Source organism: Gymnogyps californianus, chromosome 13 (genome assembly GCF_018139145.2).
Source record: "Gymnogyps californianus isolate 813 chromosome 13, ASM1813914v2, whole genome shotgun sequence".
In the NCBI taxonomy this organism is placed as follows: Eukaryota; Metazoa; Chordata; class Aves; order Accipitriformes; family Cathartidae; genus Gymnogyps; species Gymnogyps californianus.
In genome coordinates, this window is record NC_059483.1 from 14,100,728 (window position 1) to 14,116,877 (window position 16,150).

Consider the following 16,150-nt stretch of genomic DNA (forward strand, 5'->3'; position numbering starts at 1 on the left):
TATAAACACTGCCTCCAAACACTTATCCCAGATAGATGAAGAAAAACTACAGTGTACATGTTTGTCTGTAGGGAAAAAAAAAAATCTCTGTGCTCATCCTTGCTTGGCGCCTTTAGCCCTAACATCCAACTATACCTACACAGTGTAATCGGCCACATCATTCATCCCCAACAACTGCTGCATCCGTCCTGGGCTACTTCTTTGAAGCCTCACTGGCGCCGCACAGTAACCTTGGAACTGTGTGCCGCCGAGATAAAAAAAAAATCTGCTCTAAATCATATTTCCTGCAATTTACCTTTAATTCATCATGACAAGCAACATTCAGACAAAGCAGGATCTTTGGGGGTTTTTATGTTTTGAGTGCTAAAAATAGGCAGCCACAGCAGATAAAATGCTTAAGGACCAAAGATGACGTTGTGCAGATTTAACAAGGGGAGAACAAAGTAGTGCCGAGTACTTGGAGGGAGTTCTGCTGCTCACGCCAAAACTGTTTTTCGAAGTATTCTCTGGGGAGCTGGCAACTCTTTTAGAAAGTTGTCAAGAGACAGTCACACAATATAGAGTTGATCTCGCATGTCACCATAAAACCACGGACCCTCAAGGATCCCAAAAAGCATCACAAGTGTAAATGGCAGACTTCTTACATAGAGACAGCATCGATTTACATTGCAGTAATCCCAGGTAAGCAGCACAAACAACTGATTTGTGACTTTAGCTGCAAAAGCATTTTATTAAACAGGACAAGCGATGTCATACCACCAAAGGAGGTACCTAGAAAGCGTCCAGCCACTGTTACCTGATAGAGACCTTCATCCTCCTCCTCAAACTCGGTGTTTGGAAGACTGTGATGTCGCTCATATCCTGTCCGGCACACCCCATTGGGCTGCCGTGCCACATCCAGATGGTGATCGCTGGAGGACTGCGTCATAACCATCCCCTGCGGGGTGGGAGAGTGACCTTTGCGGGACACTGTCTCCTTCCGGTGATGGATCAGTTTTCTGAAACAGAATGACGACATCAGGAACAGCAAAGCTAAAGGAAGGGAGCGATCATGCTGCAACATTTAAATGATATTTTTAAATGATTTATTGCATTTGGGCTATATATACCAGAATGGGTTACATTACTCTGAACACCAACTCCAGTTTCATTAACAACTAAGGAAGCACTTCTGGGGGAGGAAGGAAGAGGCTTTGCAAGAGCCCATGATTTATTCATTGGTTCGCTGGAGAAAAATGCCTCTTCCTCGGGGGAGAGTCACATATTGCTTTGCAAGCTTCAGAAATTGCCTGCACTTTAGAATCGCTGTTCAACTGAGATTAAACCAGCATGCCTGAGCACAGAGCGTGAGGTGTCAGAGAAAACCAAAAATTCTCCTCACAAGCAATTATTTGAGAACATATTAAGGACCTTGTGCCACATGCCAACCACCTCTACAATTCCTGGCTGGTAGAGAGGAGAAAATGCATCCGGAAAGGTTTTGGATTTCTCCTCCAAGCCTACAATGCAGCTGAGAGTTTCCTCTTCTTTACATGCACAGGGATAGAGGGGCAAGACCAAAGCACTGCTTTGCTGGACGCGGTTGACAGGAGGAGCAGCATCGGCTACCAGCTCAAACACTGGGAAACTAAGTGCATCAGCAATTTGCAGCACAGGGACTCAAATCAACGACGTCCAACTTGACCCCCAAGAATAGAAAAGACACAAGCATCACACGCTGACCACCCTCCATCCGCCAGCTCTCCCAGACACCCATCGTACTTACTGGAGGACATCTCTCTGTTCCAGGTTGTACTTTCCTCCATTCTTCATGGCCGCGTTGTGCACAGCCTCAATGGCGCGGTCAATAGACTGGAGAACCACATCTTGCTCCAGCACCTGAGAAACACAACATCCCACATGTTACTGCGCTGCTTCAGCTGCGGTTCTTTTGCACCAGAGCTTAGGGCAGGAGAGACCACAGTATGGGAAACCCCCAGAGCAGGCACCACACGAGCCAAATGGCCAACAAACAGCTCCCAGTGCCAGAATCCCATCTCATCACCATCTCACTTTTTCCTCCTTCCTCCAGAGGAAGGATATTTGAAGCTGTGCTTCAAACTGAGTCTGCCCATTCAAGGTTTACAGTTGGAAAAGAAAGTCACTGTTACAAGCACCGAAGTCCAATGATCCCTACAGGAAGACCAGGGACAGAGCTTCAGGACCATGCAGCAACCTTTAATATTCAGCCTGCTGCAGGGAGCTTTCGAGATCCCACTGCAAAGCCCAGCTTATCCCAAGCTCAATTATTTCTGCTCTTGCTGCCCTGCTATGGAGCAAATACACAGCTGTGAATGTTACAGACAGAGTCGAAATCTGGTGGCCTTCAGAATCCATTGGCTCTGGGTTTGCATTTTTGCATGCTTTTTTCTTGATGGTTTTTATACTTGTTTTACAACTTGAAGTGCCTTTTCCAAATCTCCACCCAAACTGTCATAGCAACATTTATTCCTCCTGCCAGCCAGTTTAGCACCCGTTACTGCAGCTGAAATAAACACCAGCCTTGAAACAAGAAATACCAAAGACGTCATTCCCTGGGCTTACACAGGAGGCTGGGAGAGCTGTAGCGAAGGGGCACAGGAAGGTAAAGCAGGTTTCCATACCTGGGACATTCTTCAAGGCTTTATTTATCAACAGTTGACATGCCTTCAGAAGAAAAGACCTTTACAGGACTAAGGCTGAAGGCAAAGGACAGGCTACCGAGTCTTTGCCCTGGATCCAACAGACCCACAGGTCTCCCATAAGCTGCCACTGGTGCCTGCACCATCCATTTGGTACCACCACTGGCAGCCTCGGCCCATGCCTGCAGGGAAGGAGCAGGAAAGGAGAGGAGTGCTTGGACTCCAGCGCTCATTGTAGCTGTTTGAACACTAAAACCCCCTTCATCGTCGCTTGCTTTGCCCCCCCTCCCTGCATCAGAGCAACCATTTATCCAGCCAAGGAGCGGCTGGAATCTCATCAAGGATGCACCTTAATTGGCCTTATGGGGCTGCAGAGCAGCAGAAGGCAAGCCCTCCCCACCGGGGCTGAAAGTGCCTGCCTCCATAGCACTGGTATGCAGTTTTCTGGTAACATGCTATGTATTATTTATATCCTGATTAATTACTAAACCAAATGTGAATTAACAGCTACCACAGACTGTGCAGAAAAAAACAACCTCCAAACAAGGTGGGGATGAGAGGCCCCCTCTGCAATACTTTGCTTTGAAAAAGAAAAATTTAGGAGGGTTTTTTTTTGTTGGTTTGTTTTCCCAAGAGAGAGAGATAGGGAAGAAAGCAACTGGGGAAAACTTTAAAAATAAACCCAGGTATGTTAAAATACATCTACCAAATTTGTTAAAGTATCAGATCAAGGACAAAACCAACACTCAGAACCCAGCTTTGGGATGAAGCCTCCAAACAGCCCCATATGGCCTAGGGAGCATTTCACCACCTCGAACTACAGATCTAAGCAAAGAAATGGAGCAAAGCGCGTTTGAACACATTTAAAGGAGCATTGGAAGGAAAGGCAAGTTATTTTAGAGAATGCATCTCATGAGAAGATAAGAGAAAATTACGGCAAGCTGCATGCTTTCTCTGGGAAAGGGGAGCAGTGCAGAAGTCTCCACGCTGCCGTCCCCAGGGGAATGCCAGTGCTGCTCTGAGTGTCGGAGACCCCTGCCCTCTGCACAGCCTGCCCACCCTCACGCTGCTCCCACATGAGCTCCCACCCTAAAATTCAACACAGCTCCTGCTACAGCCTCCCAACACCCGCTCCGGCGCAGTCCCTGGTCCCCCACTGGTAGTTCCTCCACATTCTCCACCACTCCCTCCAAAACCATCCCCTCCAGGAGATGCACCCCTTCGCGCCGCTTTCTCTCACCCTCCCCAGCCTGCCAGGCTTTCACCCACATGGGTTTCAACCCTTTCTCAGTCTCATCTTCCTAGGGAAGATCGCAGTACAAAGCACTGAATCCTACGGAACGGCTCAGCGTCTCTGCCCTCTTCCAGAGGGCACATCAACGTCGTCCACAGCCCACAGGAATCTCCAAGCTGGAGCTGCTACTTGCTGTGCGATGCCATTTGTTACGGAGAGGGCGCTTCTTTTCTGATAAAACACAGCATTTTCACACTAATGCAGCAGCACTGTGACAACTGGCTTTTAGCTGCTGTGCTCTTTCCTTTGTTTCCTCTCCCCAACCCTCTATTAACAGGGCCCTGTCAAAAGGGCTGGAATAAAAAAGCAGCATTAACTTGCCACTTGCACTTTATGACATTGTTGATGCTGCTCGTAAATCACCTCCTTCTCCCTTGCTCAGCTGAGCTGGTCAGGGGGCAGGGTCTTCAGCACAGGGGCTGCCTCACATTCAGGGTTTGTAGGACACCCAGCATTGGGGATCCCCTGTACTACAGTCATAAACTTAAAAAATAGAAATCAGTATCCTGGATAAATCATGAGATTAGAAGGAATCCGCACGCTCCTCGGGTTAACCAAAATGGCATTGCTTTGTTTGAAGAGGATGGACAAAAAAGCACATTGCAGTTAAAAGGAGCATGGGTTGTGCAGGGGCAAAAGTCAGGTTTGCTAATGTCTCACCCACAATCTCCTTCTCCCTAGGACTCAAGGGATTACCTGCTCACAGCAGTTCAGAATAATGCACGTGCCTTGCCGTTCTCCCCATGCAGTTTAGGGAGACCAGTCACTCTGCAGCACTGGCAGGGGATTCCCGCCTGCATCCAGCACCCACTCCAAGGATGCTCGCAGCTGGCACACAGGCAGGCAGAGGCCCTGAGCAGTACGGCCAGGCAGCGCACACCCACACCTTCTCACACACTCGCAGGCAATCCTGGCCACGCACAGCTCTACGGCCTGCAAAAGAGAGAGGTCACAAACCGGCACCAAGGTAACGGAGCAGAGCCTTTGAGCTCAGGCAGGAGAGATTGGTGCTCAGAAGCCTGCTCTCGCCCCCGCAGGGCCCTGCGCTACAATCCGGCCCCTGCCCCCTCCCACGCTCCAGGATACAGAGATGAAACCCTGCTCATCGCGGGCTAAGCTAAGGCTCACACGGAAGCAGGGGAGCACATGAAAAGGGCATCGCTGTACAGCGCGCTGTCAGAGGAGACGTACCAAGTAAAGCCCAGGAATTCAGCTGGATTTACTGAAGCTGTGCTGGTAACCCAACGGGTGGGGGCTGGCAGAGCCCCAAGCAACCACTGCAGCATGCTAGCTGTTAACTATTTCCTTCACCAGTTACCAGCTCACCAGTGGCACAGCCACGCCAGCGTCTCCCGAAAGGCGGAAAAGGCGGGAGGGATAGGGCAACGACGGTGGTGGAAGGTGCCGGCCGTGTGTGCCTGCCCTTACAGGGTGAGCGCAGGGGTCTCCTTGGTCGGCATGGGGTGGCACAGCTACCAGGCTGCAGCCAAGAGGCATCAGTAGGACACCATCTTCTGCCCAACGTACCATGAAAATAGAGGGGTATTTTGGTTAGGTATTGATCCACATTCACACGGCATCTCATCCCAGAAAGCAGTGGCCGCCACCTCCTCTATCAGATATTTCTGGTTTAATCAAATAAAATGCTGCAGCAGAGAAACGCTGGGCTCTATAAGCAGACTGTCACGACCAGCGTGGCTACACCAAGAGGCAGGGGAAGAGCAGAGCAGCGACCCTTGACGATCATGGGCTAGACTGGCTGATGGGACGTGGCATCAGAGAACTGGGGGCACCGTCGGCACCCTGCAGGCGAGCTGCCCTGCAGGAACAAGTTACAACTCAATTAAAGCCACGAGTATCAGCGAGGAAACAGAATTTCTTCCTTCATAGCCCAGTGCAGGAGAATCACAGAAGCATCAATAAATCATTACTTCCTCCCTCCTTGCTAATAACACGAGCAAACAAAGGGTTTCCCCAGAGCCCGCTGCCAATTTCCTCCTGCCCCGGTCTGTGGGAGGGGGCTCCCCACCTGACGAGGGACAGAGCCAGACCTCAGTGCTGCCCTGGGGTGCTCTGCATGCCCCCCTCTCCGAAGGCAGGCAGGGAAGGATGCCTTTCCCAGGGCCAAAGCCAGACTTTTAAGAAGCATCCTTCCAGGATGTCTCGTGGGTACCTAAGCGCAGCCAACACAGCGCACGGCCATGCACAGGCAGGAATGCATTCACCCCCGCGGCTCACATTGCTCTCATCTTCACTGCCCCAAGAGCAGTCTCCCCAAAGAGAGCACATGTGCACAGGACGTGTTGCATGCCTCTGCTTCCCCACGTACTGGCTGATGAGAGACCCGAGCGTTTCAGAAAACACTACTGGTGTCCTTGCTGCGCAGGCAGCACGACCTCCTCTCCTGCTCTCCCGAGGCTATCGAAAATGTCGCCCCACTCCCTCTTCGTTTTGAGTGCTTCCACACATACCGCCAGCGTTGTTTAAATGCACTCACACAGAAGAACTTGCTCAACAGTCTAGAATAATCATACCTTTCAGAAAAACATTTACTAGACAAACAGGCTGACAGCTGCATCAGCACAGACAGGCTGAGCCACCCTGTGTGCGCAACACTCCCACATTTATGAAAGTGGCCCATTAACGTATGGCAGGCTTTTCTTTGCCTCCGCAGGGGGCTGATCCAAGAAAACATAGCATTTTTTTCCTCCTGCCTCCCCAGTTTTTAGTGATCAAAGGCATTTGCTCTTCTGCATGTGCAGGAATCAGTGCCCTCATTCCTGCGGCTGCTTTTGCAGCCATAGGGGTGCCCAGGCAGGGCTGCTGATTTTCACCCTCATGTCACTGCTCTGGCTCTCACAACATGACAACAAAAGACAGACAAAGTTTTGTCTCCCGTGACAGCTCAGTTTTTACGCAGCTGCATTGACACGGACCACTGCTGAAATTAGGATATTTATCCCACTGGCGTACACAGGCACAGGCTGGTTCTTTGTTACTCAAATCGGAGACGAACGCCACCTCTTAGGTCACATGCCATTCGTCCCCAGTCACCGCCAGACTGTCTGCACACTGTATTCTTTCCAGATTTAAATGATCGCAGCAGCAATTTACAAAAATCAACTAGCCTTTGTCCGTGGCAGAGTGACGTACCAGATACGAGTTCCCCCTTCTGAACCACACAGCTCAAACAAATGGGCTGAGTTTTGGTTTTTGCATCGCTGTGGGAAATTCAGCTCCTTTCTCTTCCCCTTTTTGCAGCCCAAATCAGAAATTTTTAGTCCCCAGGCTGTTGGCTAAGAGAAATGCATTAACTTATTCTTGTCAGCATGAAGATATTGTGCCTTGCGGCACTTAAAAATGCGTGACAAAAACGCAAGTGAAACAATGGCCAACTGTCCTGGTTACTGAGCTAGTAAGATGAGAAAAGCTCCAAACAAACCTGCAGCATCTCTGACTTGCTAGTGAGCGAACAAAGGCATGGCTGAGCTCTTCTGACAAAGAGGCAGCCCAGAAACAGATCTGGAATTCCTGCTGATATGCTATAGTGGGTTTCTAACAGATCAGTGTTTTTCCACTGCATGCTGACAGCAGCCGCTCGAGCGGACAGCCTGCACAAATGAGAAATGAAGAGAAAGGATAGCCGGGGAAAGGGCTTAAGTTGTGCAAATCCTGCTAAAGCAAATGCCAGAGTTCCTGGCAAAGGAGATATACTGACTAGGGACAGTACAGGCACAAGTGGCATTTGGAATAAACAAAACCCTGAAGGCAGCAGAGGGATGCACAGCAACCAAACTTCAACTGATTTCTCTCCCAGGAGCAGGCAGCTTCAGAGTCAGAGAGAAGGGGGCAGAGACACGCTAAGGAACAACAAAACGCATGCAACCCACCACTGCACACTTGTACTTCCCAAGGTGGAAATGCTTCATCCTTGGTCTCTCCAGCCACGCTCAGACCCTGTTTACTGGCCGTGATGATCAGAATCGGCCACCAATTCTTTCACCTCGTAATTCTGCGCCCTCCAGTAACCAGAACATGTCTCTTAAGCCAAAACACTCTAAGAGGATAAAAGCAGAGACAGAAGTTTTTAAAATAAAGCAGTCAACACATACTTACATATCTTGCTGTTCTCTGCTGCCTTAATTCTTACTGCTCTCAGTGCTTCAGGGGACTTCTCTGGCTCAGCCTGTCCCAGGTGAACAGCTGCCAGACAACAGAGCTGCCCCTCTCTTTAGGATTATCTGTTTAGCATCCTTTTGGCACACAATGGTCAAGCCAAGTCAATATCAGACATGATCAACACTGCATCTATGCAGGGGAAACTTATGTTTCTACTTACATATATGTATATATAAATTATACACACACACATATATATTAGAGCTACCATCTACACTGAAAAAGAAAACTGCATATAGCCTCCACTTCGATGAAAGCTCAGGATTATGAACCAGGACATATCAAGGTGGAAGGAAAGACACTGCAGTGAAGTGCTAGCAGTTATTCTAGGACTTTTGACACATTAGCATTAAAAGTTGCAAAAAAACCCCAAACAAACAGAAGGGGTCGTGCCAGTCTTCGCACAGTCTTCAGTCTGGTAGCCCAAAAAATCGCTACAGATGCCCTTTGCTCACTGAGATTCAGTACAGTTCCTAGATCACTTGCATGCAGTTAGCACAGGTGCATAAGAAAGCCCCTATATTAAGTATGATCAAAAATGCAACTAATTTCTAACTTCCCAGAGTACGGGGCAGACTACAAGGTGCTAGTCTCAGCCCATCTTTGTTTTGATTGAATTGGCAAAAACATGTATGTGGGCTGAAGACCCAGCTGCAGAAACACTCTTTGCAGTTAATCAGGTTTGCCAAGCATTGTCAGGACAAGGGGCAAGGACAGAGCCCAGAGGAAGAAACAAGCCTGGGAAACCGTGCAAGTTCTGGCTCCTCTTCTGGCATTCAAGGAGGAAGGTTCAGTTTTCCCCCAAAATCTACTTCCCTAGCAGAGATTGTAGCAAAATGCTGGAAAGGTGACAGTCATATGAGAGGCAGGACCAAGAAATTCAAATTTCTGCCACGTTCAAGAGAACTTTCTCCCTTCCCATTCACCTCCACCCTGGAGTGCATTTCCAGCACGCGAGGATGGAATAAGTAAAGTCTCCAGGGGTCAAGCAGGAAAAATTGCAAGTTGGCAATTCAACTGATGCGCAAAAACAGATGCAAGAGAAGAGCACATATGTACGCATTAACCGAAAGGGACTTTCCTCCTGCGTGCCACAGACTGGCACTGATTTAACAGCGTGCAGTTACATGTTTGAGAAAGAGGTAATAACTTGTGATTCATCTTGCAAGTGAATTTATGATTTATCAGCTTTTGTTCCAAAATCCTCCCTCTCCTGTGACCAACCTTCTGGCAAGGGACAGGAGGCGGCAAACTGCAGGTATGATGCTCTTTGGGCATAATTACCATGTTGCCCAAACCCAAAACAATAGACAAATTGTAAAGCGTCTCTTATTGACTTAACAGGAAAGGGGAGACTGGAAAAGAAAATCGACCTGCCGTCTCAGCCCCAGTGAACGTGGAAAACTAGACCTGGCAGCGGGCACAGGCATACAACCCAGGAACACTGGCCAGGCATGAAGGAGAAGGGGCAAGGAGTGTGGACAGGTCACCATCTGAGGGAGCGCAGAATCTGTGGGCTTGGACACGAACAATTTGAGTCTGCCACACAGAGAGCGAGTGCAGCTTTCTGGTATTTGCTGTATGAACAGCCGTATGTACTTATTAAAGCCACTGATGAGGGAAAAGAGCTTCCATGCTCACGGGGCAAACACAGGAAAGCCATCAGCTAGTTTTATTCCTGGACAGATGTAAATTGCATGAAATTGTAAACCAGACACAAATCCCCAGGATCTTTTTAGCAGCACCGGGATCAGAGCTGCCAGGCCTGGCACAGCCGGTGCTGCTTCCTGCAAAGCTGTCACTGCGAAGATGAAAACCTGCCTTGCATTACCATGAGCAAACTTGAGAGAGGCCTTGGAAAGTTCTCCCCAAACAAAGATTATTCCAGTTGGAAGGATCAAAGGCAGCTTGCTTGCTGCAGGATCAGTTAACAGTCTGGCTAGAAAATAATTTTCCTGTGTCCTGGACTCTCCATGCAGAGTAAACACTGCCTCTTCTGCCATGACGGGATGCAGCTCCCACTGCACACCCCAAAATAAAAAGAAAGCCAGCAGGGCAGGATCAGAAACCACATTAACTCATACAGAAAACCCAGTGCTTCCCTCTGTAATGAGCATTTCTCTTCAAGTTACTTGTGCATCCTACCCGAAACACAGCTTGTGACAGTGATGTGATCCGGTCATATCTGTGACCCACTCTGAAAGAAAATGACCCCCAAACCACCATATGGAAAAACCCGAGTATTTGTTACCAGAAGAATTGCTCCAAGCAACTGTAGAGTAACAGCAGCCAGAAAGGCTGGGTTTATGCTGTCCCTCTGCTCAAAGAGAGCAGCTCCACATTTCCATGGAGCAAAGCTCATTCCAAGGTGGAGGGATCACTTACAAACAGTCCTTTTACCTTCATCCCTTCACACAACTCCCAAGCACATCAGGCAGACCAAGATCCTTGAGGACTTCTCCCGCTAATGGTGTTTCAGGCCAGGGACCCAAGAGAGCAAGCACACTTAAAGTTTCTCCAGAGTAGGCGCCCAAAAAAACCCTCATTTCTATATAATGTTCCCATAATACGGATCTCACCAGCAATTTCTCTTCTGTCCACAGCCCCCCTGGGTCACAGGCACAGGTATGTTGAAATATCAGTACTAGCAAACCCCAGGACACCCAACCACCTCCTCCCCAACATTTTCAGGCTGTACAGACCAGCTCCCACCGGTGTGGAGGAAACACAGCTCCCCTGTGCTGGGCAGGTACTTCCCAACATGGGAATCCCAAACAAGTCTTCCACCCAAGTAGAATGGTATGTCCAGTCCCAGCAGCCTCCCTCTGGCTGCCAGCAGCCTTGATGACTTTAACCTGGGTACAAAATACTCATTAAGGGATTTAAAAAAGGAGTATGACAGCCGGGCTCCCAGTAAAAGATAACCCTCAAATGCTCATTTGCTTTCAGGTGGGCCATCGTAAAGCTAAGGCAAGAAGGAACACTTCCTTCTAAAAGAAAACAGGCATCTCCCTCACTCCCCTACCATGGATTTTGGTAGCTCTATATTTCAACACGTTCAGAGTAGCACTATCAAACAGGGGATGCTATTCATGCTTTTGGCTGGCTTTTTTTTTTTGCCAGCTAATTTTTGGCTGTTGAGGGTGCAGATGCAGGGCAGCAAGGGAGGGGGTATCAGAAGGGTTGAAATACTCCACGCAGGCTGTGCTGTGAAGAGGTTGATCATGCTAATTGGCCATAGACAAAATACCCGAGTATGCCAACGTGCTTGTTAGCTGAGAGCTGCTCCCGCAAGCACATTTATTCCCGGTAAAGCAGATGTTTCTGCCGAAGCAGTCAGCACCCAGACACTCACCAAATCCAGGGAGTGAACGCAGTCGAGCTTTATTGGGACAATGATAAAGCTGATGCTAACTCATGCCCCAAAATAAACAAAGATACCACTGAGATCTACAGCAGTGTCTTACAACTACAACTGTTACGTGCATGATCATAAAGACAGAGCACAAGCCCCCAAAAAACCCATAAAATTGTGAACTAAAGACCCTGCAGCCTCCCAAGTTGCTTTTTGACTGGCAGACAGTGGGAGTGGACAGCACATGATTTTTCTGTGCTGCAAAACTTAGACAGACTGACAGTTTCCATTGACCTACAAAAATACCTTGAGAATTGCAAGTTTAGCTGTGTTTATCAGAGGAATGAGGCTAACTTGCTGTTATCTCCAGATTCAGTGCAAGAACAAATTCTGGGGTTTGTTTAGTGGGCTTTTTTACCTTAAAAAAAGATTAAAGGGTTCAACTGGATGTGCTGACATTTCACCTATAAGGAAGTAAGAGGTGAGTCACAGAAGAAAAGCAATTCATTACTGTCCCACACTATCTGCAGGGAAAAAATAGCCTACTGCTCTAGCTGCAAGTTATAATCCCATCTCCTTTTGCAGCTTAGAGTGGCACAGGCTCCCCAGAAAACACGAAGAAGTGAGAACAGGAGGGGAATGTCTCTTAGGACATCATGCTACCGACAGCAGAACAGCCATAATCCTGTTTTCCTCACTTCCCAAGACAGTGAACAAAACAACCTGCATTTGCTGGAATGTTCACTTCTCCTATGCAAAACTTTCACCCAGCTCACATGCCTTATTACAGTATCGATTTCTTGCATCCACCTCTTCACATGCCACATTCACCCCTGTCAGCATCCACCTCGCTCAGCGGCATCAGCGACAGCGAATTGCTGTATTTCAGGAAATCTTCCCAGCCCAACTCCAGTGGGACAAATCCCGCAGGAAAGGTGACAGCCAGGACTCAGCTCACCTCCACCCAACCCAGCTGGTGGCCCCTCCATGGAGGAGGTCTGGAGCAGGACCCCTCTGGTGCACAAAGCCACCATGAGGCAGAGAAGGTGGTGCAAGCTGCCTGACAGCAAGGGGCTACAGTAACTCTCAAGCTGTGTGGTTTGCACAACCCATGTGCATGCTGTATCTTTCCCCCCACCTTGTTTTCCCCCCCCCTCTAAACTCCTCCAGGTCGAGACTGATCACTCTTCGCTGCTCATGACTCCCCACAGCCCAGCTATGAGAGGTTTGTGTCATCCTCCACATCTGAAGAATCATACGAGACCAAACATTGCCAACAGTGGTTTTGTTGGCAGAACTTTTCTGCTCAGCCATTAATAGTATATTAATAGTGTTTAAAAGCTTTTAAAGTGACCAGAGCTTGATATCATTTTGAGATCTTAAGCTGCTGAGTGACAGCTCAAGAATACAGCCAGTTCACATGTGTTCATGCATGTTAAAGTCTCAGATGCCAGCCTATACCACTGGGCAATGCTTCTAAAGGAGCCCGAGACCACAGACAACATGATGCTTCCCAAAACTGGATGCTGGAAGGGTTTCTTTCCATCTCTGATGTAAAGAATTATACTGTACAGGCCCCTTGATAATAACTGCACAATTATTTCAACGCTGCTGCTATCTCTTGTCATCAAGCTAATGGAAGACAGACACATTAAATCAATTCAAAAAACAAATTAAAGAGGATGCATTTTTCAGTTTAAGTCAATAAAGGTGATTCTGGGGCAGACAAAAACTTCATTACTTAGAACCCAGCATTTAAGGGACATTGGTTTTTTGATGTCAAATGGAGAAGGTCTTCAGCTACAAACACTTTGATTTGGCCAGGCTCAGTGAAATCCCTAAGCATCTGCATTAAGTAGGTAATGAATTTTTATGATCATCATTCTTACTTGAGGTACTGGATTTTCACGCAATTGTTCTTTTTACACGCTGAAAAACATGAGCTTCCCTGATACTTGAGCTTCTCCCCAAATATTCCTCAGGGACAGCCAAGCCCAGGCATGGAGGGAAAGGGACCACGGACCTGCCTTCTGGCATGTGCGATTTATGACCTGGGCATAGCACACTCGATGTTCAAACCATGGTGCCCCCTCCATCCCCCTGCAAACACACATCTTTTCCTCGGGAGGAGAGGGAAAAAGGGTATCTTCAAGCAGCGTGGAAAACCACAGAATTCACCAAGTTTACCCAAAAAGGAATTGTTACCATATCAGACTGAGAGGCCACAGAGGTTTGCATTTGTCTGCTCAGTGGGGAGCTTCAACTTGATCTCTGTAGGTAGCCATCTGGTTTTTACAGGAGCTGCCACCGTTCTCTGTACAACCATCCCAGCACACAGACACCGCACTGAACTCGACTGATGGAGAGCCCTCCACCATTTCCATCTTCCACGTATAAGCAGGTGAAAGTCGCCTGCGTGGTCCATCAAGGTTTTCTTCCCACCTCCAGAGAAGGAGGATGCAACTCAGAGGCTGAGCTCAGCCTCCCAGCCAGCGAGCTCGAGGGCAGTGGAGCTGGAGCAGGCAGCAGCAGCAGCGGGAGATAACACCCCAGCCACATTAGCAGCTGTGGAGGTGTCGCCCCAGGCACAAAGCCCATGGACAGGCATTCAAGACCTTTTCATCAAGATGTCATCCCAGCTTCCAGGTGATTCCCTCCTCCTCGTGGGAGAGTGTCTATTTTTGCAGCTCTTGCCTCATCTTCTCCCTCATCCCTTTGTTTTTATTCAATATAACAGAAGGTTTGGAGCTGGGGCCTGCCCTCAGGTTTCCATACTACAAGGCACTGTCCCCACTTGTACTAGAAAAAAAACCAAGAAATAATTAATAGCTATTACTTAGAAGAGATCTAATCTGAACTTGGAACCAGTGATTTAGCAAGAAACGACCCACAGTCTGGAATTATCTAGTGTGCTTAGTGCGACAGCTTGATTTTTTTTTTTTTTTTAAATTAAACCTCTTGAGCAGCTGAACAAACTAAAATATCAGCCTATGGTGGCATTTCCAGATCACAGGCACAAAAATCAACATCTCGCAGACTGCTTTCATGCACACCACCCCAGCCCGAGCAGGAGAGGGATGAAGCAGTGTAGATGGGACCCCATCGGCATAACAGCGAAGATAGACACCTATCCAAAAGCACATCTCGCTAGCATGAAAGACAGTCTGAGTTGGAGGAATGAGCTCACTATGCTTGCAGCTGGGTGACACTGCCCCTTTAGCTGTACCAGACAGACAGGAGGAAGGACACGGGCTTCACAACTCCGTAATCAAGAAGTAAGCAGCTTCCAAGGAGGAAGGGAGTGACAACTTCTTCTTAACAACTTCAGCAGGCAAACAAATAACCAGGAAAAACAAACCCATGAACTTACCACCTCATTCTAAAAAGCCCACACTGCCAAAATTTTACTTCCCCTTCTTGCTTAAGCCTTATGCTAAAAGGGGACAAGTATTAGTGCTTTGTTCCCTCGCAAAGGAAGCAAACAGCTCTGCCAAGTGAGCTCCACATGGCAGGGCATGAACACAGAAGAGCTGAAATGAAGCTAACCCTCCTCTCCTGCTGCAAGGTGGTGGGTCTTGTCTTTGGGACAACTCTGGTTCTCTGTTAGCATCGACGGAGCTTTGCCCAGAATAGTGCTCAACATCCCCATGGTAAGAAAGTGATGGAGGGTGAAGGGGAGCAGAGAGAAACAGATGCAGTCATGAATTGTGTCCTCTGTTCCACTTCTCACATGACAAGCTTCAAAACCCTTTTTTTTAAATCAAAGGTTTTGCCATGTGATAAAAATCAAGACAAATTAGGCTTGACAAGTCCCTCCTGTAAAGGTCAAAACTTTATTTATGAGCCACTGGCTGGGGAAGCAAAGTGATGCTCCTCCAGAAGCAGGACCTGGACCCACCACAATTCCTGCTGCAACTCAAGACCAGAGGCAATGAGGGCGGTCAGGGTCCACAGAAAGAATTTCCAGTGGACCTAAAAAGACTGTCATTTCAAATGAGAAATTTTCCTCTAAATACAACAAGCATTTTGCAGCTGCAGATGCCAACTCACAGAAAAAGCATGAACTGGGGTCCTCCAATGGTGCCGGCATCCATTTCTCTCTGCCGCAGTGCAGGGACCAAACTGCTTCTTGCAGCCCATTAGCAGGAGCACTTGGGAGCAGCCCCAGCATCGAGCTCAATTATTTCTCCTGGGCCTTGTGACACAGCTTTGTCATCTCCACTCAACAGGCCAGCCCTGGAAATGTGACTTCCTTCCCCGTCAGAAGTTAGCACCCGTTAGCACAGCAGTCTGCGTGCACAGCCTGAGCAAAGGCAGCAACAGCAAGCCTGAGCGGCAGCGTATCACCAGCCCAGCTGGACCGGCATCTCTCCCCAGTGGCACTGCAGCAGCCTCCACCACGTGTACTCATCACCGAACACTGTCCAGTGCAGAGAGCAAGCGGCACAGGCAGCCCTGCCCCATCCTCCTCGGCAAGGCACCAGGCAGCACGCCATTAGAAAGAGATCAGATGTGAAAAATCGGGGCAGGTCTGCAAGAGCCTGTGAACTGGGGCTCATCTCCCAGTCCAACAGAAAACGCTTCCAGCACTCACGGTCCTTGCAAGTCCACATACAAATGCACCTCTTCAGTGAAATAAATTGAGCCAACTGTTACTACCAT

General features: G+C 48.5%; 1 protein-coding gene across 3 annotated transcripts in view; it reads right to left on the reverse strand.

The window, feature by feature from the left end:
* The window catches only part of NCKIPSD (NCK interacting protein with SH3 domain), a 55,956-nt gene that overhangs the window by 31,359 nt on the left and 8,447 nt on the right, over window positions 1-16,150 (reverse strand). For all 3 annotated transcript variants that reach the window (XM_050904788.1, XM_050904790.1, XM_050904791.1), the window contains exons 2-3: window positions 1,766-1,878; window positions 797-998 (exon numbers count right to left, since the gene is read on the reverse strand). In XM_050904788.1, the coding sequence (XP_050760745.1) occupies window positions 797-998; window positions 1,766-1,878 (315 nt within the window). The remainder of the gene's footprint in view (window positions 1-796; window positions 999-1,765; window positions 1,879-16,150) is intronic.